Raw genomic sequence first — 23,947 nt, 5'->3', positions numbered from 1 at the left:
GGAGAATGCTGACCCATGAAGGGCTTGATACAAGGGGGAACATGATTAACCCAAAGGACTACTTCAAGCTCAACAATAAAAGAAAGAATTTGGGATCATACAGTAAGTGAATTAGCATCAGAGCTTTCTACTGAAATTAGGAGTCGGAGTCATTTCCTTCAGATACATTACAATAAAGGTGGTTGGATCCAGAATGCGAACAACTGTCTCATACACACACCCACGTATATAGCCTGTACAGCCCAAGTAAACAAACTCACTATGTCGAAAAATGAAAAGTGTCTGATCAATCGTATCTGAAATCGCATTGCTTTCAACGGTATCCCTTCTCGTTGTCTGGAATGCTCTGATACAGTATACTGTATTAATACGGCAGCAGGAGCTGCCACTGTTGTGCATTTGCTGCATCCATAACACAGGACGCAGTACCCATCTCTTTTCTACACAGTGGATTCCAAAGGGTAATGTACTATACCAACAACACCTCACAGCTGACCCCTCATCCACCCTCCCGGAGCCGAGACTGAGCGGGCTTCAGTCGCAATTCATCTACTGGACAGGGACTTCTTTCAGAGACGGAAGAGATAGAAATCACTGAGCGCCAGGTCACGGCTTATAATGTGGCTGGTCCACCGCCTTCCTCCCATCCACACTCAGGGGCGTGATTGGTGCCATGCAGCCTGGCATAAGCATCCGGCTTGCTGCTTTTGTCAGACACAGCCAGGCGTGTTGCAGAAGCCTGTCGTCCTGTTGCAAAGATGCAACCACATTATGGTTCAGCCGTTCCCGTTTTCAGCGTTTCCTGTCCTTAAACTGATACTTGGCGTGACCTCGGACAGGTGGTGATGAAGCAGTTACAGTGCCCTGCTGGTTAACTATGCTGCAGCCATGACTGTCTCCATATTTACTGAAACCTGCTCTTAGACACTGTACCGTGCACAGGTACTGTACTCACCTCCTTCCAATTAATTCCCATTGTGCTGCATTACAAATGATACAATAAATTCCCATACAAAAAGCAACTGCTCAAATGGCTGACATAAAAATTACATACAGTACTGTAACTGGGGTATCAAAGAGACTTTGAAATCACTGGATCATGGGCTGCAAAAAAGAAAGATAAGAGGAAGAATGGTCCTTGTTAAAGAGTATCAAGAGATCTCCTCTTCTCCCAGTAAATTCTTCTTATTAAGAGGTTTATTTTCATCCGTTCTGACTTCTGTGAGGACTTCTTCATGTGTACGGCCTGCCAATTAAAATTCTTTAACCTGTCAGTTACTAACAACCTTGAAAATGATATTAAACGTGGATTTGTTATGTGTTATCGAGCACAACATTAGAAAATGTCTGTTTCACAGATAATGAATCTGGTTGGGAAACTGATGTTAGTGACCAGTGGAATGCTAAGAAGCTTCAACACGCACGTATACTGTACTACACATGTGTCTGACTGAACAGACTAAATAAGGACCCTTTATTGCATAGGCATACAGTAAGTCTAAGCCATAATGAAGAAGCCACAAATTGATTGTGATTTCTTTGAAAATTGGCCTAGGAATATTTGTTTTTCCAGAACAGAACGAGAACTTGTATCCTACCTTTAGAAAACTTATTTAGGAATAAAAGATGTAATAAGTCAGTAAAGAGGCTAACAATACATTTATATTTGTATGCCAATAGCTTTTAATGAAGAAAGCAAGGATTTTGACTGCAATAGATATTAACGGTTCTCACATAAGGTTTACATTATTGTTTTTTGAAAATCATTTTTTGTACTGATACTGATTTAAAATTGTATTTATTTTTAAAGTGTCCCAGAGCTTTTCCAATCAAACCTTCCATCTGTTTCTATGTTGCCAAGGCAACGTAGAGAAGTGCTTTTCTTTTTGTGGACTATTTGACTAATGCCAGAGCAGTTGTTAAGCAGTTAAGCTAAAAGCCTGATGTCCACAAGATGACAGAGCTAAATTCTGAATGAAAGGGAAAAAAGGCACAACAGCTTAAAAAAAGTATGAATGAGAGTATTGATTACACAGGCTTTCATGTCCAACTGAAATCTTTAGTGGTCTGTCATCACTGCTTGCATTGTGGCTTTGATGTAAAAGCTTCTCCTGTTTTCAATGGAGAATTTCCTACATCTCAAATATCTGAATTTCCTTTGAATACAAATTATCTTGATCTCTTTCAAGAGTTACCGCATTTCAACTTCCATTTGAAAAACAATACCATTACTTTCCTGACATGTTTTCTACTGTGGTTGATTCACATAAACTCATCACATACAGTTGCTTAAGAAAGCATACTGAACCTGCTCTTAGTTAATTGTTTTACCTGTGTTGTCCAGTTAATTTTGCTCTGCCAGTTACGGGACATATTTTGAGAGTGTTTTGCGCTGCTACAGTACATGACCCAAAACAAAAGTCTGTTAAAAAACGTTTGCTAAGAAGAAGGAGGATGATGGTGGTGTGAATAGACTTTGGAATTACTCATTATTCTGGTTATAATGCTTCTGAGAGATATGTATAATTATGCATAAAATGTAAAATGATGCTGGTTAACACAGGATCACTTGGGAAGAAAGGAGGATATATATTTCACGAATTTAGCAAATAGAAGAATTGTACTGCTTTTCAGGAATGCTTTACTGTCTGTAATAATTTAAGATCCTAACATGTAGCTTCAGAATGAGCTACTGTAAATTAATTTCCTGCTTTCTTTTTTAAAACTTGAAAAAATAAGTGCATGATAACAATATTCTTCCAACTGTGACAGCCCAGCCTAGACTGAAAATAGATGACTGGATACCCGACGAGCCCTGTGTCAAATGATTAGTACTGTACCTAACTGTTCCATGGATCTCTTTCAGCCATTTCTTGAAATGAGTCAACATAGCTTGTTTAATTCTCCCACAATCTTGTGGATGAAGAAATGTCCCAGTTCTTCGTTTTTAATTCACTTCCACATACAGTAGTTTCTACTTACTGTATGCCTTCTGGTCTGTGTTTCACTGTTTATTCTGAAGATGTTTGCTGGGATGACTTTGTCAGTGAGGATTGTGGATGCTTGTGTCGGAGGCCCCCTCTCTGCTTAAGCCCCTGGAATCTGACAGGTCTTTTCAGGATTGAATCCAGCGAAGCAATATCTTCTCTCTAACATTAATCTTGTGTTTAATATTCTAAGTGAGGCCTTCAGACAATTGCATTGTGCATTGTGTAGTACACAACACAATTTTAAAGCAACATCCCTTGATTTAAATGACATACTTTTTAACTAAATACTCTAAGATTATGTTAGCTTTAGCACTACAGTATGAGTCTCATCAACCCAAGAGGATTTTTTCGGTCCATTTTTATGTCTGGGGGAACAGGCTCAATGTTGTCTATATTTTCTTGTAGAAATATGTAAAATGTTTGCTTAATTCTTCTTTTATAAATAAACTAACGCAGTCAAAGAATTTGTTTGAAAGTCCAAATGATATAGACCTGTGCCATGAAATTAATTTCTCTCAGGTTTTGTGAGGTGAAATGTATGAAAGACTAGTGGATTAATAGTCTTGGCACCCTACTGATGGTTCAGCGTTTTAACTTCTCATTTTGAAAGAGAAGCAGTTCTGCTTCCCTTTTTATTCCTTCATTCAATTGCAACTCTGGCGCTACCTCTTGATATTTCACTTAATTAGATCTCTGACACAACAGAAGATGAAAAATTCATAAAATAATCGCAGGTCTTCATAAAATCAAGGCTGAATATTTAACAAAAGTGAATGCTTTCAGAAAAATAAAACTTAGATTTTATACTGGGCTTTGGAAAAATCAAAGGGGGAATCAACCAGAGAAACTGCTTGTTCAGAGTGCAGGTCTACAGTCCAGCTACCTTTGGTTTGAGTCTGGACTATGTCATCATCCAGGTTTTCCTTAGCCTGCTACACAACTATGACCCGGGTGCCTCTCAACTTCAAAAGTGACCAAAATGTTTTTTTCCAAAATTGGAGATCTGTGTCACTTCTCCAGTTTATGGTAACTTGTCTCGGGCACTGTGGGACCCACACGACGAATGAGTAGCAGACAAGACGGACGGCTCTCGTTTCTGCGAAAGGCATGCATTATCCACACCTGTACTGGAACGTGGGGCTGTAGCAGAGTTCATTAATGGCTGGAGATGTGTTTTTTTAATAAAAAAATTAAATAGAAGTTATAAAAGACTAGCTTTATAAAGAATATTCTTTTTGAAAAATTGAGGCATTTCGCTCCCCTATTAAAAAGAAAAACAACAGTGCAGGCCTTTGAAAGAAAGTACAGAGCCACTTGCTCCTCTTTCATGTGATACTGTACTTGAGCTGCAGTTCTGTTACAAGTAGGCACCAGTCCCCATGGACAAAACAGTGTAACTTATTGCTTAATTCACATCATCACCAGCTGGTTTTGAACTACAAAAAGTTGAAATTTATTCACATCATGCTGTTTTATCAATACATAAGCAAAATTATTACTTTTAACTGAGACTCGTATTTTCATCTAAACATTTCTAACAATCAAGCACCAAGCCACCGGAAGTGTGTTTTGGTGTTTCACAATGTGACTTTCATGAGGGCAGCTGGAACGTTTTGCTGACAGTCACTTTTAAGATCCCAAGTGATCCAAAGTTTAACACTCCTACATAATTGCACTCTACACCAAAAATTTTTGCTCAAGTGCCATCTGGGCTGAATTATAACGCACAGCAGAGAGTAATCACTTCATGCAGACACAAGCCAAGTCAAACAACCCCCTGTAACACTTTAGAGGGAACATCAAGAATACAATTTTCAATGAGGGGAGTTGGACAACAAGCTTAAAGCAGTAAATAACACATAAAATATGCAAATAATATTTATGTAACCAAACCATCAGACATACTGCATTTGTCTCGGATTCTTCTGTTGTAAGTGCAATTTAATCAATACCAGTTGCACATACTCCCCCTTCACCCTCTCTGTGTATCTGCATTTTTCTAGCTACTCCTCAATGCACCAGTGCTCAGACTTGACATTCCCATCAATCACTTTGCAGAGAATTCCACTGATTAACAAAAAAGTGCTTCTCCAAGGTACAATACTGTTATATCAGCTCTAATTATACAATTACGCGCTTCATTAAAACATATGGCAGTAAATCTACGAACAGTGGATTAAGGGAGCTTTTTTCTCATAGTTGTTTGTACCACATACTTTGGATCAGGAGTTTGCTTATTTTTATACGGATAAATAACATGAAGATTTTAAAAATCATACAATACAAGGCTACTGTAAGTATTTGCACATCTGGCTGCTGTAAAACCAGTCACCCAGTGCAAGACTATAATAATTGTCATTATTACACTGGAAAACACTCCAACCAACTTCCAGAAAGTTTTACTGTTGTTAACTATCCAACGCACCCTGTTTCACACCTAAACTCCTGTGGAATGATGAAAATGAGGTTCAGAAGGAATAATAGTTTAGAAGTAATTTTCTGGAAGTTTGCCAGCAGGGCAGTGCAATTAAAATCTCTCCTCCATGAACTGCGCAAAGATGAAATATTCTCACATTAAAGCCACAGGATAACAAAAAAGTGCTGTACCGTAACACTAAAAGCATAAAATGCATCATTTTAAAACTCACCATTTTTTACACATGCATTCATAAACTCTAAAATAGATCTGATGCTCACTGGTGGCGTTAATTACAATGTGCAAATCTTTTTCAGAGCTTTAGGTTATTTGTCACCATCTGTCCTGGGAATATTCTCACCCTTCTGCAATGCCAGGAACTTTGATTTCAGTTCTGGATTTCCACACAGTTGTAGAAATCTCTACACACTCCCGTAATATGTCTCTAGGATTAATTTCAGGTCATGATAAATACCAGTCTAGCATTTTGATCCTTTTTGCTCGAGAGAAATGTTGTTGGTAACCTGGCTCTGTGCTTCAGGATATAATGTGAAGCTGATCTGATGGGCATTCAATCACCTAGGAAGGCTTTAGTCAGTTCAATGTCTTAATGTTTCGCTGCTTATAAATCACATCACTTCATATGAAAACTGTCTCATCGACAGAAGAGTAGACAGTGGAGACTTTTGCATTATAGGCCTCACTTCTCCCACCTGAAATATGCTCTCTACTTGGAAATAAAGCTACATCCAAACACTCTTACAATTTGGTGCTTGTTTGTCTATGCAAATTTTCTTCTGCAAGTTTTTGAGAACCTTACCTCCAAAACTGAGCAATCTCAGACAAGGCCTGTACTGTATCTGACTTAATTTATTGCCAGTTTAACAATTGTTTCATCTTGCCAGCTTCAGGGGTGGTCCCCTTTCAGTACATCGGGTATTCTCTTACACTTTTATTATTTTTTTGCATATAAGGTATTGGCCACCAGATTCCTGACTTGCTGCCTTCACAAACATACAGAAGCTCACACGATAGCCACAGTGGAGACTACAATAAACACTAGCAATGTAAGGGACACCAGGGAAAATGCAGTAAATAGCAAGGGGAAGCAAAGAGCTTCTACAGTACCTTGGACTATAACGTGGACAGATGTTGTTCTGGGCCTGCTTCGGGTCTGCACAGCACACGTGTACTGTCCTTCATCGGTGACCTCCACCCTGTCGATCTTGATGGTGTATTCTTTTTTATCTAGAGTCACCAGGCTCACCCGCGGATCAACCGACCATTTGTCTTCTCCAGCATACAATATACTTGAACGGTTCAGCCAGGCTGTGTGTGTCACTCCATTGTCCTGTGCACACCTAAAAAGTTAAAAAAAAAAACACAAAGAGACACCAAAAAGTAGGTTAATGGCTGCCAGATAGATGGTTCAATACGTTCTTTTTTTATTCTGCAGACGTTGGCTCATCTGGGTATTTTAAGCATTTCCCCTTAAGGGTAATATTTTGATGACAGAGCAATAGGAAGTACAGGTGTGGGCACACAACGCAGGTTTGTATTTAAAGTACATTATGGATGCCATTATCTGGCAGAACTGACTGTGCCGAAGCTTCATCCAGCTGGGCTGGGGGCTTTTAAAATCCGCAAGCCATTGTGAAATTCAATATAAACAGGCCGTGCAGAAAAAGACAAAAAAGCACCAGTACAGCACACGCTCATTATCCAGACGTGTGGACACTTTTTGCCTGACAATACAGTATACCTGAAGCAACATAAATAAGAAGAAACTGAATGAATAGTTGATTTAGAAAATACAGTGCCTGCATCAAGACTTATCAACATTTATCAAGGAAAATATGATAAACCATAGGAAAAGGAAGATAGCACTGAATCTTACAATAGTATAACTAAAAAAAAACGTAAATTTATAAACAAAAAGATTAAAAGCAAATTCTATCATTTTAACACTCTGATGCTTTCTAGTTCACACATCCTCAGAAGGTTCCTAGGAGTCCTGTTGATTTCTACTGCATGTCGAAGAGAGTCTGAACACTCCAGTGTCCTTTTGGCAGGACAACGATACCGTACAGTACATAGCCACACCTAAAAACACTAGCAATTATAATAGATCTTACAGGTTCTTCTGGGTCTGACAACGTATGCAAACAACCTTTTTTTTTCTTTTTAGTTCCACTGACATTTACTGTAACATATTTTGCCCTTCAATTTTTTCACATTAAACATTTAGGGTTTGAATACAACATTAAGTTTTAAAAAGTGCATGGATCAGTTTGAAATGTCACAAATTGTGACACCATAGTAAGGGTCTGAATACTTTTGCAAGACACTGTATGCTCTTTTTTTTATAGACGAAACATACTAAAATGACTGTAGTAAAAAAAAAAGCAAAACATTAAAAAAAAAACTGACATTTTTATTTTCCAAACGTTATGAACATTAACATTATACTCAAAGTCAAAACTGGAAGTAGCCTGTATAGAAAAGACAGTGATTTCAGGAAAGAAAACTGACATTATTCTTTGTTTGGAAATTGAAGGCACTGTAAACTCACAGATGCCAGACTTGTATTTATGCCAGTTAATATTCATCATGGAATAGCCTGCAATGTTGAGACACAGTTCAGACAATACAATATGCTACAGCAGTTTTGTCAATATAAAGTGGAACTTTATATAAACAAACCTTTGCCAATGTTCCTCAGCCAGCAAGTAACAAATTATGTACAGTATAAATGACAGCCGCAGGTTCTACCTCTCTAAGAGGCAGATACTGTAGATGTCTAATGGAAAATGAATGTTAAGACGTTTTTCACACGTACTGTACTATTTAGATCACAAAGTAAATCTCTTGATTATTAGATGTGTTCAGTGTCCTTTTTAAGCACTTTATATTGGTGTGCCTTGTACAAACAGCACTTCTGGATCGTCAGTGTAATTAGTTACACGACTACCCACTCAAAGCAAGCATCTGCAGCAATCACTTCCCCCAGATTACAACTCCCTTGCAGAGTGTCCATGCTGATGACTGACTGCTTATGTAACTGCCAATGTACATCAAACTAACACAATCTTTATGTGACTTTTTTATTTTTCTAAAGTTAGAAAATGGTGGAGGGGATGAAACTGAAAACTGAAACCTCCAAACACAACTATAAAAAGAGTCGCATCACTTGAGGTAAAACAACACAAAACTAAAAATAAACCTATCCAAACGGCACCAGGCATTTATTTTTTCCTACAAATAAACTATATAAAACACACGTCTTTTAAAAAATAATTACAGTATATATCAGATAAATGCAGAATATTAAATATAAGCAATTACAGTGTATTCTTTATTCTATATAATAATAGTTTCTTACACTTATACAGTATAGCTCTTTTCTGGACACACCACACAAAAAACAGAACTTCTTAGCCATATATTTTCATTTCTGTAGCTCTGAATAATAATAATAATAATAATAATAATAATAATAATAATATTCCTTATATTTCTATAGTGCTTTTCTGGACACTCCACTCAAAGTGCTTCACAGGTAATGGGGATCCCCTCCACCACCACCAGTGTGCAGCCCCACCTGGATGATGCGACGACAACCATATTGCGCCAGCGCACATCAGCTAACAGTGGGGAGGACAACAGAATGATGAAGCTAATCTATAGATGGGGATTATTAGTAGGCCATGATTTGGAAAGACCAATAGAACATTTGGCCAGGATGCCGGAGTTACACCCTTTTTCTTTTCGAGAAACGCCAGGGGGAAATTTGGCCAGGACACCAGGGTAATACCCCTACTCTTCTCAAGAAATGCCCTGGGATTTTTAATGACCACAGACAGTCAGGACCTCGGTTTTACGTATCATCCGAAGTACGGCGCCTTTTTACAGTATAGTGTCCCCGTCACTATACTGGGGCATTAGGACCCACACAGCCTCACCAACACCTCTTCCAGCAGCAGCCTTAGCTTTTCCCAGGAGGTCTCACATCCAGGTACTGACCAGGCTCACACCTGCTTAGCTTCAGTGGACTGCCAGCTGTGAGTTGCAGGGTAATATGGCTACTGGACATATCATACTGTATATAAGACACTGTTTATAAGGAAGTATAGTCTGTATTGTGTTATGATTCATGTGTATTTACTTCTCCATTTTTTAATCTTTTTTTCTTTTTCTTAACCTCTTATTTGCAGCACTCACAACACATTGCCAGTCACTGTCAGCAGCCTTTGGAAAAGCAGGGACTATATCAAATACTTAGTAATAAGCTTTACTCTAGACAGCAATTAGGACTGCTGAAAAAGCTGGAAAGGCTGGTTCTGACACTGGAAAAGTGGGAAACATTTCATACCCATTATCCAGACTCAGGATTGTGTGTGACTGAACATACATTTTCAGCATGCATGGCTCTTTTTTCCAATATTTAGAGTTTGAACTGCACACAACTTTCCGCAATATATATTTTTTTATCTGGAACAGTTCAATTATAATTGAAATATAGTATTGTTCGTTAACACAGAAATTAAAGTACTTCATTTCCAACTCTCTTTGCTGCCATGGATTAGGTGATAGCAAATTATAATTGCAAAAATGCATGAATTCAATACCCACCTATTCAATCTCCTTTTTATTACTAATGGAAGTGAAAATATAAAAGATGACTACAATGCACCTCTATTTTGTTAAAAGTAAAGAGAAACCACGAAGGATTTGAAGGATTAAAATATTGTAGAAAAATAGCAAATTAATTAAAGTTATCACAGTAAACACAAATTCACTCCCCAGACAGACTGAAAATATACTTAAAAGCAAATGTGACTAGCAGTATAACAACTAAATATGATTTACACTATGTGCTTCCAATTAAACAATTCCACAAGTAAACATTGAAAAGAATCTCTGGTTATACCAAAAAAGTCTATATTATATCATTTTTTTTTATTTGGAAAACAATCTTTTTCTTTGAAAAGAGCCAGCAGTGTTCCCCATCACCAGATTAAGCAGTCCTTGTTGTATAATGAACTCATCTGGTTTAAGAACACATCTGATGCAATGTGTCACTAAAGGAAAATTGTCAGTAATTAGGTAATTAACTGAGATGATTACACTGTTTATGTAAAAAGCTAAGGTGAAAGGTTTAGGTTAATAGAATGACGAAGAATAAAGTGGAAACTTGTAACCTTTCTTTTATTCCCATTAAATCTCAGAAGAGGTAAAACAGCCTTAAAAAGATTCAACAGCAAGTTCACAAATGGCATTACACTCCAACCTTTATTTAATATTAATTGCAAAGCTCATACTTAACACAAAACTACCACCATCTCCAATAATCCTCAATAATGAGTTTCTATTCATAAAACATGTTTTTTCCTGTAAAAAAAAATGTAAAAATGCAAGTTCACTATGCAGAGCACATTAAATTGCTCCCCCACATGTTTTATTAATGACACCTGCAGCACTAACTACACAGAATGAAGTTGTCAGTCAAACCTGAGTCTGATCATCCTGATGAACACAAAATCCACAAAGTTTCAAGTTTATTTTTCCTGTGTAACTCTTTCAGATTTCACATCATGTATTTATGTGCTCCATTACATTTTAGTGTTAGTGGAATTGCAAATCCAATCTTTCTTTTTTACATAAGACTTTCTTTTCCTGAAGATAGTCAGTTTTTAGTCACCACTGTGACAGTATGAATCAGAGAAGTAAAACTGAGAACTATTACATGATGTAATAAAAAATCATCACTGCATATTTTAAGGGTTGACACACCACACAAGTGTTAACTCCTGAAAATTTGCTTTTTGATTTTAATTTGGAGGAGAAATAGTTCAATAGTACATTCGTCCTGAAATACTGCCATCTATAAGGCCCATTAAAAGAGGTGTCAGTAAAATACCTTCCATCCAAGTGTGCTTCTTATAAAATGCCCAGTTATATCCAATGCTGCTGCAGGTTGAAATTATGAGAGAATGCATTTTCATAATTCAATAACTCATGATGGCCAGGTAAGATCATTAGCCCCTTGTAGTGTTATGTTAAAATAATCTATACTATTGATTAAATAAGTACATTTTCAGGATCAATATTGATCAATAATTACAAGTAATCAATTAGTACACAGCATGGGTGTATTACTTAAGTACAGTATGCCAAACAAATACACCTACGTGCCCAGTTATACTGTACATGTAGCCTCCATCTCAAAGAATTGATTCATTTTAATTAATATTGATCCTGTACTTATTTTAATAATAGTTTAGACTATTTTATTTAGCCTAAGAAGTCCATTTCCAGTGAAAAATATAAGACTCAAGGCGTAAACATTTATTCCTTCACTCTTTAAGTGTTTGCAAAACTGGAATATATTTTTTCAATGATATCTTTATTGATGAAATTTTAGCCTTGTTTAGAACCATCATGATTGACGCTGTTCGGTTGTTAACAATATCAGATTCAGGTGTTAGATCTCAGAAGGTATGAGAGCAGGGAACACAGTCAATTAAATACAATTAAAATTCCATCAGCTGTTCACCTAGATGTCTCCCTTTGAATAGCAGTTACAATTCGAGCTGCAGCAACATGGACACTAGTCTTTATGGACAGGAATATCACAACTGGAGACTACTGGAGAAATAAAAACTCCTGATGATTTTGTAAAACATGAGCAGTTCTCAGACCTAAAAAATGCTTTAACATTACATGCAAAGAAAAGATGCTTCTGCTCATAATAGTTATGTTGCCACACTCTCCTAACACAGTCCTGGGTACATGTCCAAAACACAGCCCTCTGTTTCCAAACACTTCAAACCCTCACCAGTGTCCGTCTGCAGTGACAGACCCAGAAGCAAGTGAGATGGGTCAATCAATAACGTGGCTTCAGGTGATGTAAAGACAGGTACAGAATAACTAAATAACTGAATTTGTAAATGATCTAAGCTATTACTTTTTTTGTTACTGTACATGGGTTTTAAGAGTCACAATGTGAACAAGCATCTTACAAATATCATGTAAAATAGAAAAAGCTGGTACATAACTAGGACTTGATTGTCTTTTATTAAAGCAACAGTATTTTAAAAAGACAAACATTCAATGAGAGATCTAATAAAAAGTTGCAAACCATGGTTCTGCAACTCACACAGAATGCACCACAGTGGTATAACCTGGTCCTCTTTGCACAAAATACTGTGCAACAGATTTGCCATTCACACTGGCTCACAACAGATGCCTGAGATCTCTCACATACTGTAAGTGCAAAACTAAATCCTCATTCTAATTACTGAAGTAAATTGTCTACCCATTTAAATTCAATAATATTCTTGAGCTGTTAACATGAGCCCTGGAAGATAATCTGTCGCTCGTCTCTCAAGGAAGACTGATTTGTGATTTCAGCCTCCAGGTCTGCTCAGCCCTGAGCAAGTACCATGTATTGTAGATTTGAGACCAATGTTTTACGGGCTGGCTCCGGCTCATCATAACTTTTAGTTCTGGAAAATGTGCTTCATTACAGGAAGCACTGCTTTTAACTGCTATTAGCACTGCTAGATCTTGCATATGATCTGCATTTTAAACAAGCACACTGAACACAAACATCAACCGGCTTGTAATACTTATTGTGCAGAGCTGAAGCTACCTTCTCAATTCCAAATCTTTGATTGAATTGCCTCAAAAGCACTGCACATTCATGACATGGAACTGAAGTTCAGCTTTTAGATCAATCTGCACAATAACAAGTGGTGTTCCTCAATTTACATCCTTATTCACAGTGAACGTGGATGTTGTCTGCAGGCTTTACAATGGCGCAGAAACAGTACATACTGTATTACTGGTTGAGCAATGCTTTGAAGCAGTACTGGGTTGTGCGGTTTCAAAAAGTGGCAAAGTTCTGTAGTCAGTAATCCTCTGGGTTGTGGGTCCCAGGCCCTGCTGCAGATATGCTGATGTACCTTAAACAAAGATCTGAACCCTAATTGCTCCAGTCTATCAGTGTGAATGGGGACCAGCATTTACTGAGGTAATGCTGTGCAATGTACTGTACACGGAGAGGGGAGGGGGGGTAGTGGTGGTGGGGGGGGTCATTTACTCTCTGTTTGCTTAACACCATGGAAACCAGGATAAGCTCTGGCCCAGTGAGCTGCTGTGGCTTGAATACAGAAATTACCTACCGCCTGTTTCAAAGACCTAGTTATTATATCATCATGGTGGGTGGAAAAGCATTTAAATTTGTGAATTGATATCACATCTTCTCCACCTCCTCCATCCTGACTCCTTTTCAAACTGCGCAAGCCCCCAATCTTGTAAAACCTGCCCTGATTCTCCCAGCTGGCTTACTAACATTTCCTCTAAAGCTTGAAGGCTCTTTTCCTTTCTCCGGCTCTAGCACATCACTGGCAAGTCAAGTGCCTTCTCTTTAGGGGCTGGTGAACTGAGGCAGAAGCCAGGCTTACACAAGCCCATTCCAGAATGAGCTTTCTTCAGGGACAATAATAGGAGCATGAGATCAAAGTTTACACTTATTTTTCTTGTCAGGACTTGTTCTTCCTGGAAGAATCCAGATATAACACCAAACTCCCAGCAGGAAGCTTGAACTGGAACGCCGGCTGCGATATCACAGTCTGACTGCCACCTGCTGCTTGTGTTCTGAACTGCATTCCTCCCACAAGAAGAAAGGAGGCTTCAGGTGAAAAAGAGGAGGCTAGCTGTGCAACACAATTACGTGTGAACAATAAAAAAGGGACTGAAGGTTGCCTGAATTACAATTTTTCAATAGATCTGTGAAAAACAAAAGGTTCAATAATAATCCTGCTGCAATTTAACACAGATGTTCCCCACTCCCTGCCAGAAGTTTTTCAATGCGCTGCGGTAAAATGTGAAGTCTCCTTTCCTTTGACAGTTGGATGGTACATTAATTTGTGTAGGTGCTCTTCTTCAGTAATGCTTGAATTCTCTGAGTAAGATGAGATAAATTCTTCTGACGAAACAAACAAAAGCTACACAGCAAATAAAAGATGTGAAAGTCAAAACAGGACTGCTCTGAAAACCCACTTCATCCTTTGTTTTATGAAAAGGAACCTTGCAATACAATTCTTACCAAGGTTATATGGAAAGGCGTTTTTCCATCCCATAAATTTCTAGCAAAAAAGCCTTCTGCAATGCTGCACAGCTCTTTTGGCTGCTCCTTCTCGATAAAAGAGTTCCAACTTTCTAACACTCTCCAAGCTCCAATTTGTTTGTCTGGGGGTATAACTCTAGTCAAAACTGCATTTTATAAGGCTCAGTGGAGACCAGGATACCTTTAAATCCCACTTGTTTGCAATCTTTTTTTCAAGAAAGAAAGCACAGCTGGGTGACATTTTTTGTCACGGTCTGTTGTTTTAAAAAAGAAGAATGTGTTTTTATAACAAACCCCCGTAGAGCAACAAAGACAGATACTGTATGTAATTGATTTGATTGCCATCATTATTTTTACAATAATGACTTTAATTATGTGGGAGGCAGGGTGGAGCAGTGGTCAGCAATGCTGCCTCGCAGCGCTGGGGCCCTGGGTTCGAAACCTGGGGTGCTGTCTGCGCGGAGTTTGTACAGTATGTTCTTCTTGTGTTCCTGTGGGTTTCCTCCTGTTGCTCCCGGTTACTAATACAGTCCAACGCCATGCTGGTAGTTTAATTAGCTTCTTGGAAAAGTGGCCCTGGCATGAGTGTGTGCATGTATTTAACCTTGTGCGCCCTGTGATGGACTGGCGTCTTGTGCCAGTGTCTCCCAGGACACCCTTGACCCTGAACTGCATAATTGCTGAACACAACGCGATGATGACTTTAATGACGTCTGGTGTTTCCGGGTTCAGTATGCACTCCCTGCCTTTCTGAAATATCTGAATTTCTCCTTTTCCTGTTGGGCTGATCCTGTTGCTCATGGGAGGCTCTTAATCTCATTCTTACCGACAGGCTGGAGAAGAGTAACTCATTATGTTCAACTCCTGCCTGAACTTTCACAGGGCACAGGGCAATCTCCATACCCTCTGGGGCTCACGGAATTAAATGAAGTTCAGTTCCCTTTTCATAACCAGGTAAGACCAGCCAAGGACAGGTATTGTCTGGGGGAATGGAAGAACTTGATACAGCTGGAACCAGCTGTACTGTAGATGCTAACATCTGTGATAGCAACACCCGAGATAAACAAGGCAGGATTTAAAAAAATCAGGATTTCTTAGTATTAAATTGTATTTAAAAACAATAAAGGCACCAAGATGAAAAAAAACAACAACAAATACTCCCATAATATGTACAGATAATGTATTAAAATTACATGATTGACAATTTAATATTCTCCAAAATGATAATTTCTTACAATTCTGATCTCTCTATCTCCCACTAAACCTGTAATTAAAACAGTTAAACTATGTCTGTCCGTTAATTTAAAATAATGGAAGTCTAAAGAGGAGAAAATAAGTTTAATTCATTTTTCTGGTTTCTAGAATTAAACTTTTCTGTCACTTATATAAGGTGGTGAAAAAAACTGCTAATGTACTGTATCATACATCAAGAAGTAATGGAGATTGCTACAAAAATACCCTTTGCATCCAAAAAAGAGAACAACTGACATTGCAGGACTACTGCAAAGAGGGGGAATGAACTGCATTTCCCACAAAGCGTGCTATTGGAAATTGCCAGTCACCTGCAAATTAGAAATGTTGCTTTATTTCATTTCAAAAGGTGAATGGCTGTCTTAACAAACTTTGTTGAGAGCTGCCCAACAGGATCTGGCCCTAACAATTCTGAATACGTGCTGAAAGGTGCCGTGCTGAATGTCTACCAAAGGGATCTCAGCAGTTGGCTCTTCAAAGAAAATTGAATTTTTCTTAGAAAACAGGTGAAGGGTTTAGAATTCAGGAAATGCAAGGATAATCATCTTTTCAAGGAAAAGTAAACACAGCAGTATTGTGCTACTGTAGCTACTGTACACGTGTATTCAGACTGTCAAGCCATCCATCTCACAAAACTAAGACAGTCACTATTGTTGAAGAAGGCCGGAAGAGTACAATATGTACTCAAATGCATATTTTACTCCCTGTGACTTCCAAAAGCATGTAAAGACTGAATAATTAAATCAAAAGCAGCAATTCTGTTCTGATATATACCACCTTTGGACTGCATTACAAGCAAATGACATGCCAGCTGATAAAAAGCTAAACATTTACAAACAGCACTTTGGTCACTCTCGGCTCTGAACATACAATGACATGTTGCCATGGAAGCACTTCGAAGCGGTCAGGAATGCTCCTGTAACTGGACTACTGTAAATGAAAATTACAGCAACCTTAATATAAAGCCTTTACTACAAGCAAAATAAATAACAGCGTTATTCTTCTTTTCTTATCACCGTTTTGCAGACAGCAAACCAATTTAATCCAAATAAGTGTCTATACCCCTTCAAAAAAAATGATCTTAGAAAGACCTGCAGAAAATTAGGTCTTGGAGAATAAACCACTTCAGCCCATCAGCAGTTTAAACTCAGACACATACATGTCTAATTGTTATTAAAAATACATGACAATTTTTCCTTATAATTAGAATGCAGTTTGTCTTTTGAAGACAACTTTCATCACATTGTAGATCTTCAGATTTAAAATATTAATGTTTTGCCATCAGTGACTAGTTCTAAGGGACTAAAATATATATTTTAAAACATGAAAAATGATGCTTATTAATTTTACATGAAATAAGAAAAAACTTTAGGCTTTTTATAAAGGCGTACAAATACCATGTACTGTATAAACACACATCTGTCACTCTGAAAGATGCTAAAAGAAAGTTTGTTTCCTGATTTACTTTATAAATATTTTAAACAGTTGTATTTACAGAAGGAAAAACCTACAGGCCTTTAAAATAGAATTATTTTGTGAGAAAAAGTCAAGAAAATATTCAGCAAAAGGCACTTATAACTTTTACAGATTTTCAACTTATTTCTGCTTACTGATAAACTACATGAACACACTCCAGATGCATTGGCATAACCTACTTTCCTCAAAAAGATAAAATATAATTTTCATATTGCATCAGCCTTGAAGATTCTGTGTTATATATTGAATGGTTGTAACATAACAATTCACTGAAAACTAATTATTGTGTCAGGTTTATGTTTAAGTTGACTCTGTTGTACTGAACTGTATATGAAGATGAAGTGTTTCAGAAAATAATGAGTTTTTATTTGAAAAAACAAAAGACAGACAATAAAAAAATGACATCTTACAAGCAATGTGTGAAAAAAACACACCTGTCACTGTATTCCTTTTGAGGACATGATGAAAAAAATAATAATCAAGAGTTCGTACGTCGTTGAGATCAGTAGGTAGGTACAGTAGTGTACAGTATCTGATCTTAAGATGATAAATTCTTACAGTATTTCAAGAAAGAGCTTCAAACCCCCCAAAAAGCCTTATTATAGCCAAAGAGAATTCCAATTTCACCATCTGCCCTTGCTCGGGATGTTGTTCGCATGGGAACATCATGTCACCTGTCGCTGGGACTTGATCAGCATGTGTCAGGAGCCTTTCCTTCCTCAAGCTCCTCTCCCAGCAGCAGTAAATTCCACTATGCCAAAAGCCTGCCCACCTACTGTACTGTACAGTGGAAGAATTCAATGCCACTGGGTGTCACAGGGGGGGGTTGTCACCCCAACAGCTTTTTCGGTTGCTGCTGGCCAGCACGTTTTCATGTGGTGAAAAGCTAAAGAAAGGCTGGTCTTCCTGTACACGCACATCTGTAATACATGTGCTGTATCATATCTGTGTCTTCTGATTGAGCTCCTCTTGATTTCTTTATCTCCCTATCCAAGACTACGATCAAGTGTAAGCTGCCGAAACAATGCACCTTTCTTGGTTTAAAATGAACTTTCATATCTTGGCAGTTCTATGGCACCATTTTCAAGGCAGTAAAGATGTGGGAGACAGGCAACCATGCTCAGTATAAACCATTTAAAATGATCAGTTTTGTAATGCATTTACTAAAGATGTGCATGTCCACAATTTTTCCCCAAAAAGACAATAAAAGGTGATTTTATCTGTTTCACATTATACTGTAGTATAGTAACATCCCATTGTTACTGTATGTTTTTACTAGTTTAAGGTAAGCTTTAAAATAATTCAAAAGCTAAACGTTGCTAAACATCACGAGTTACAAAACCATGGCACAAGATTAGACTTTCTGCAGTTTCAGCTTTTCAGTCTGTGTTTAACTTTGCAGAGCAAGCTCTAAAAAACAGATCTCTACAGTAAACCAGCAGTGAATGCTCTATCAGAATTTCCCAGTGAAAATTAAGAAAAAGACAGAATATCATTACACATACACTGTACACAATGATCAAACTGCAATGCATGAACATGAACAACAGGAGAAGAAGAGGCTGCAGATTTGCAAATAAGCCTACACTGTTTACTCATAAAGAATAACAGCAGAAGCAAAGAGACTGTGAGAGGACTCTTATCACCCTACCAGTGTGCATGAGGGTCTTATTTTCCAAGACTCAAACACATGCGTTTGTCATTGTTTAGAACAGCTGGTTTGAAAACCTGTTTTGATGAAATGTTGTGTTGCAGAGCCACTTGCTCACGTGCATCCCAACAGACCTGCCTCTATATTTCCTAATGCCTATTAAACAGCTGGGGGACACTATTAATCTGGAAGTTTACAGACAGCCTCCAGGATGCACCACTTAAATGACAGATACTGTAGCTTGCAAGCTGAGAATGGAAAAGATCTGTTTACCTTGAGCTTTAAATGCTAAATGTGTCCATTTTGTTGATTATTTTTTCTGCATTTTTAAGAGATACAAATCCTTGCTATCTATCGGCAGGGAATCTATAACCATCTTTTCATCTTTCAGGGGCACATCGCTTGCAGGCAGCTGGTAGGCTATTGAATTGCAGGCAAGTCACTGGATTGACTAATATTTATTTTTCCCAGTATTGTATTGATGTCAGACTAAACCCCTCGTTCTGTCCCCGCAGTGCTGTGACTGTGTCCCCCGGTAGAGGAGAGAAGTTCCTGATGAGAATGTGGAACTTAATCACATTTGTTCGGCGGTTGTCAATTCTCGGCAACGGCGAAAACGTTCTCCCTCTAGGCAGAATTTGAAATGCCGCTTCCAAGTGGCAGACTCGTTAGCACATAATCATAAACTAAGCCCTGCATTACCATTCCAAACAAAAGAAGGACTGCAGAAAAGCACAGAAGCAGAGCAGAAATGGAAATGAGATTCCTACACACAATATTACCGTAAAGCAGAGTTTGAAAATAGCATACCCAGGACCGACAGATAAAAATAAAGTAGAATAATCCTTTAATAGCCTGTCTTAACAAAAGAGAAGGACTGTAAAAACAAAAACAAAAACAAATAATACTTTTAAAATAATAAGTGGTTTCAACCTACAGATATAGCATTCAAACACATTTTCAAGTTGCCAGTAAGAAGCATCCCAAAAGCCAAACCAATTAAGAACATCTTCCAGGGCAACTGACTGGAGGAGTAGGAGCAATTTTCAGCTGATATACTTTTTTTTGGATGGCACAGGTGTGAAGGAGTCATTTATCAGGACCTCCCAATTGTGCACGTCCCAATTTTCTTCCGCAACGTGGCACCTGAAAAAAGATGCAGCTTATGCAGGTGTCTGATTCCAGGCGGCATTATGGTGCAGTGGTTAGCTTTGCTTTCTCAAAGCAGCTGGGCCAGGGTTCAATTCCTAGAGTGCTCTATCAATGGAATTTGTATGTTTTCCCCATTTTTGCATGGAATTCCTCCAGGTGCTCAGGTTTTCCTCACGCATTCCACAGACACCCCAATTTTGATTTACAGTACAGTACAAGAATTCCACACTTATCTGATGTTGCTATAAACTGTAAAAAAACTGCACAAAATACTACAAGGAATGCTGTAGCAAACAGTGGCTGTGGGTCCATCACATTTAACAGTAAAAACTGGTATAGTAACTGCTGCTTTAGAACATGAAAAAAAGGACCTCTTCCTTTTTTTTATCTCAGACAATCCTTGCAGAGGATGACACATGAGCTTAGACACTCTGCTGGACTTCTAACGACACTATGGTATTTGACTGTCCTCAAGTGTGTCGCAGAACACCTTTGGACAAAGGGTATTTTTTCTTATTTCAAATATTTGACCATCCTCCTTATTTATTATTTATTGCTCTGAGGGGTGAAACATTTTGGCTCTGCTGACTTCAGTCATCTAAAAAAAAAAACACGTTATTGCTTTCTTGTGTCACATCCAAGGCAAAATCAGACTGTTACCTTTCGGTGGCATTTGACTACAGTGTACACTTGAGGATGATATATCTGAGCACCTTCAAACCTTGAAAACATTCCCTTCCAGATGACACTACCAAATCAAAATCAATGTTTCACCGCTGACAGTGCACAGAAATCTTGTCTGGCAGAACATTACCAAAATCTGTCAAAGTTAAAAGATACTCCTCACAGTAAACCCATGGTTAGTTATGAGTCAGTGTTCAAATGTGCATCAACTACTGTATACGTTTCAAACAATAAGATATGGAGGTGTTGGATATTCTTATGTACTTTAGAAAAAAAATATTTTAACATACAGTATACTGTGCAGAGACATGTTTAATACAGTGCATGCATTGTGACGTGATAATTATGTTCCGATCAATGAAGAATGACTGAATTACAATGTGCTCAGAGCAAATAAAGGAGAATCTAGCGCACTTTCTTCTGTCAGTCTGCGTAAAAAAAGGTTTTGTACAGCGATACAATAAATGAAAAAGATAAATGCCCTGATTTAACTACAGTAAACCAAAGTGGCCATGATGCTTTACAAAGAACAGAGGAAGGTTGTGATTTAGTCTGGAGTTGTATAAAAATGTAATGCAATGTGCATTTGTCTCTATGCAGTTATGATACTGTTTGTACAGTATAACTACAGTACATTTTGCATCTTATGATATTTTATTTCCTATATACTGTAGAATGGGATTAGCGTGATTCCAAAAGGTGAATCTTTTAATCCAAGTAAATTCAAAAAATAGACTTGAATTTGTATTTTCCACTACCTAAGGCACAGAAAAGGCCTGAAAAACAGAAGGCAGATGCAATAATCAATGCTCGCTCTGCTTGAGGAAACATCAGACTTGGCTGGGGGCAGTTGGAAGAGTAACACATCACCTGTGTAAACATCTGCAGAGGTGTATTTATGATGTTCTGCAGGGAATGGAATAGGATATCTAATAAAAGCAGGATTACAGCAGCCCCCTCTTTCTCAGAACTACTGTACCACCAAACACTGACATCAGTTCCATCTGCCCAGGCAGGTGGATCAACACACCTCATTTTGTATCCCAGTAAGAATATTACGACCTTAATAATGATGTGCTGAACTGGGTGAAGAGGTTGGAGGCAATGAGACTGGGAAATGACAGCTGTACATTATTTAAGATTTTGGGGCTCTTCTAATTTGCAAAATAAAGCTCAGAACAAACACCATGGTTATTTGATTATTACCTACAATAGGAAGAAGAAATCCAGAATTTGAGGGGGGTGAGTGAGGAAAATTAATTCAACAGTATCATTCTGTCCACAAAGAAGAAAAGGCAATTTATCAAAGCTGGATCTATTCCAAACTACTTTGTTCTTCACAAAAATCACCAAGATGACTTCAGGTCCCACAAGACCTAGGCCCTATATACTGTACTCTAACACAGTACTTCTGAAAAAGTTCTTTCTGGTTTCTGGTTTAAGCAGATGCTCTTCTCTGAGTTTTGGAATCAAATATTTGCCTTGATTTTGTGTATGCAAAGGATCAACCTAACTAAAAATAAGTGAAAACAAAATCTGACAAACGAAGGAATCTGGCTTGTACAAGCCAGTCTTTCCATTACTGGTGATTATCATTTATATTTAATGATGACAGCGAAGCAATTCCCCAAGAGTGTCATTTCAAAGCAGAGCAGAAGGCTCTCTACTTCTGGCTCTTTAAACAACTTCTGGTGTTATTACATTCTGATCTGTGTGATATCTTTATCTTAATAACATTTTTAGAACAATATAAGTGATGCTGTCAGCCAAGGTATATTCATTTGACATATAAACATGAGCATCTCAGGAGAAGATAAAAAAAATTCAACTTTAACTGTTACTGGATTCAGCCGTAATCTAAATACCTTTTTGCTTCCCCTCGAGCCAACTATCTGTAAACCACAAAAGACAACTTTCATTTTGAATAAAGTGACAAGAAGATGTGAATTTGGTTTATTCATCAAATACACTTCTCCTGGCCTCCCATGAGGTAAAGTCTCGCATGAAAGACAATGTGGTTTCTGTACCTGTCAGCTGCTAAAAATGCATATTGTCCTGAATGTAAACATGTTTCGAATCCATCTTTGGATCTTTCATTCCCTTGAATGATTAAAATATTCTGGCTCCTCTTCTCCCCAGTCGCTGATCTGACTGAGTTCTCAAACTCAAAGGAACTTGTACGCTTAACGTTACTATGGTGATTGCATTGTTTTCACTCAACGGGTAACATTGACAAGCTGACCGCAAAAGTGTGCTGCTGCTGTACAGATTATCTTATCTTCACTGATTCTATTATCTCAAGATAATATTACCCATGTAAGATATGAGTTCATCAACTAAAGCTAAATTAGGTTGCGTCCTGAAAAAAAAATAAAACAAAAAACACATTTAGGCTTTATCTCAGTCTAAAATCCAGCAATATTTTAAAATAGTAATTGTTTGAAAAACTCTTTTTTTATTACTTGGTGATATCTATAGCAGTTATTTTACTATTTCATTCAGAACTGGACAACTCTGGAGATACAGTTGGTCAGGAGTCACCGAAGGTTCATGCTGATATTTTTGTTTGCACGCTGCTTGTGCTGACTTGTATTTAAGTTGTATGTTATTTAACTGTTGTTGTTGCTGCTGCTGCTGCTTCTGTGTTTATGTTTTGGTGTCTCTCTAATATCTTTGTATTGGAGTATACAGTACATGCAAATAAGCATATCATTGCACTTGTGCATATGGCAAATAAACAGAACTGAATTCATTTGGACAGCTCTGAGCACATGTTATCTGTTTAATTATAATTAAATATATGATATTGAATATCTTTGGAAGCAGGTCTAACAATACACCCAGAACAAAGTATTGAGTCAAAGACATTTGCATGTGATGCATATGTATGTTAATATATTGTGTTAATATAGAATATTCATGTTTTGAAGACAGAAGGCCAAATAATATTAAATACAAACTACATGCTTTAACTACTGTACTTCTACAAAGTACTCCAAAGGCTTAGAGTCACGAAAGAAAAAAATTGCTCTGTAAAAAACAACAACAAATAAACACAAAACAGGCTGACCAAAATATGTTCCCTTTCATTTTTTTCAGTACAGTTCTATTGTCATAATAGGTGCAAAAAGTGTGCAAAGTGTCAGGAAATAGGAGGAAGTAGCCTAGATTTAACTTAAAAAAAATAATGACCA

General features: G+C 37.7%; 1 protein-coding gene across 6 annotated transcripts in view; it reads right to left on the bottom strand.

Annotated features, from left to right (window-relative positions):
* ntm (neurotrimin) overlaps positions 1–23,947 on the bottom strand; it is a 357,038-nt gene that overhangs the window by 66,184 nt on the left and 266,907 nt on the right. For all 6 annotated transcript variants that reach the window (XM_088619206.1, XM_088619209.1, XM_088619205.1 and 3 more), the window contains one exon: positions 6,535–6,767. In XM_088619206.1, the coding sequence (XP_088475332.1) occupies positions 6,535–6,767 (233 nt within the window). The remainder of the gene's footprint in view (positions 1–6,534; positions 6,768–23,947) is intronic.

The sequence above is a fragment of the Lepisosteus platostomus genome, chromosome 25 (assembly GCF_059453375.1).
Source record: "Lepisosteus platostomus isolate fLepPlt1 chromosome 25, fLepPlt1.hap1, whole genome shotgun sequence".
NCBI lineage: Eukaryota > Metazoa > Chordata > Actinopteri > Semionotiformes > Lepisosteidae > Lepisosteus > Lepisosteus platostomus.
The sequence above is the reverse complement of the archived record's forward strand: the minus strand, read 5'-3'. Positions and strand labels throughout refer to the sequence as shown.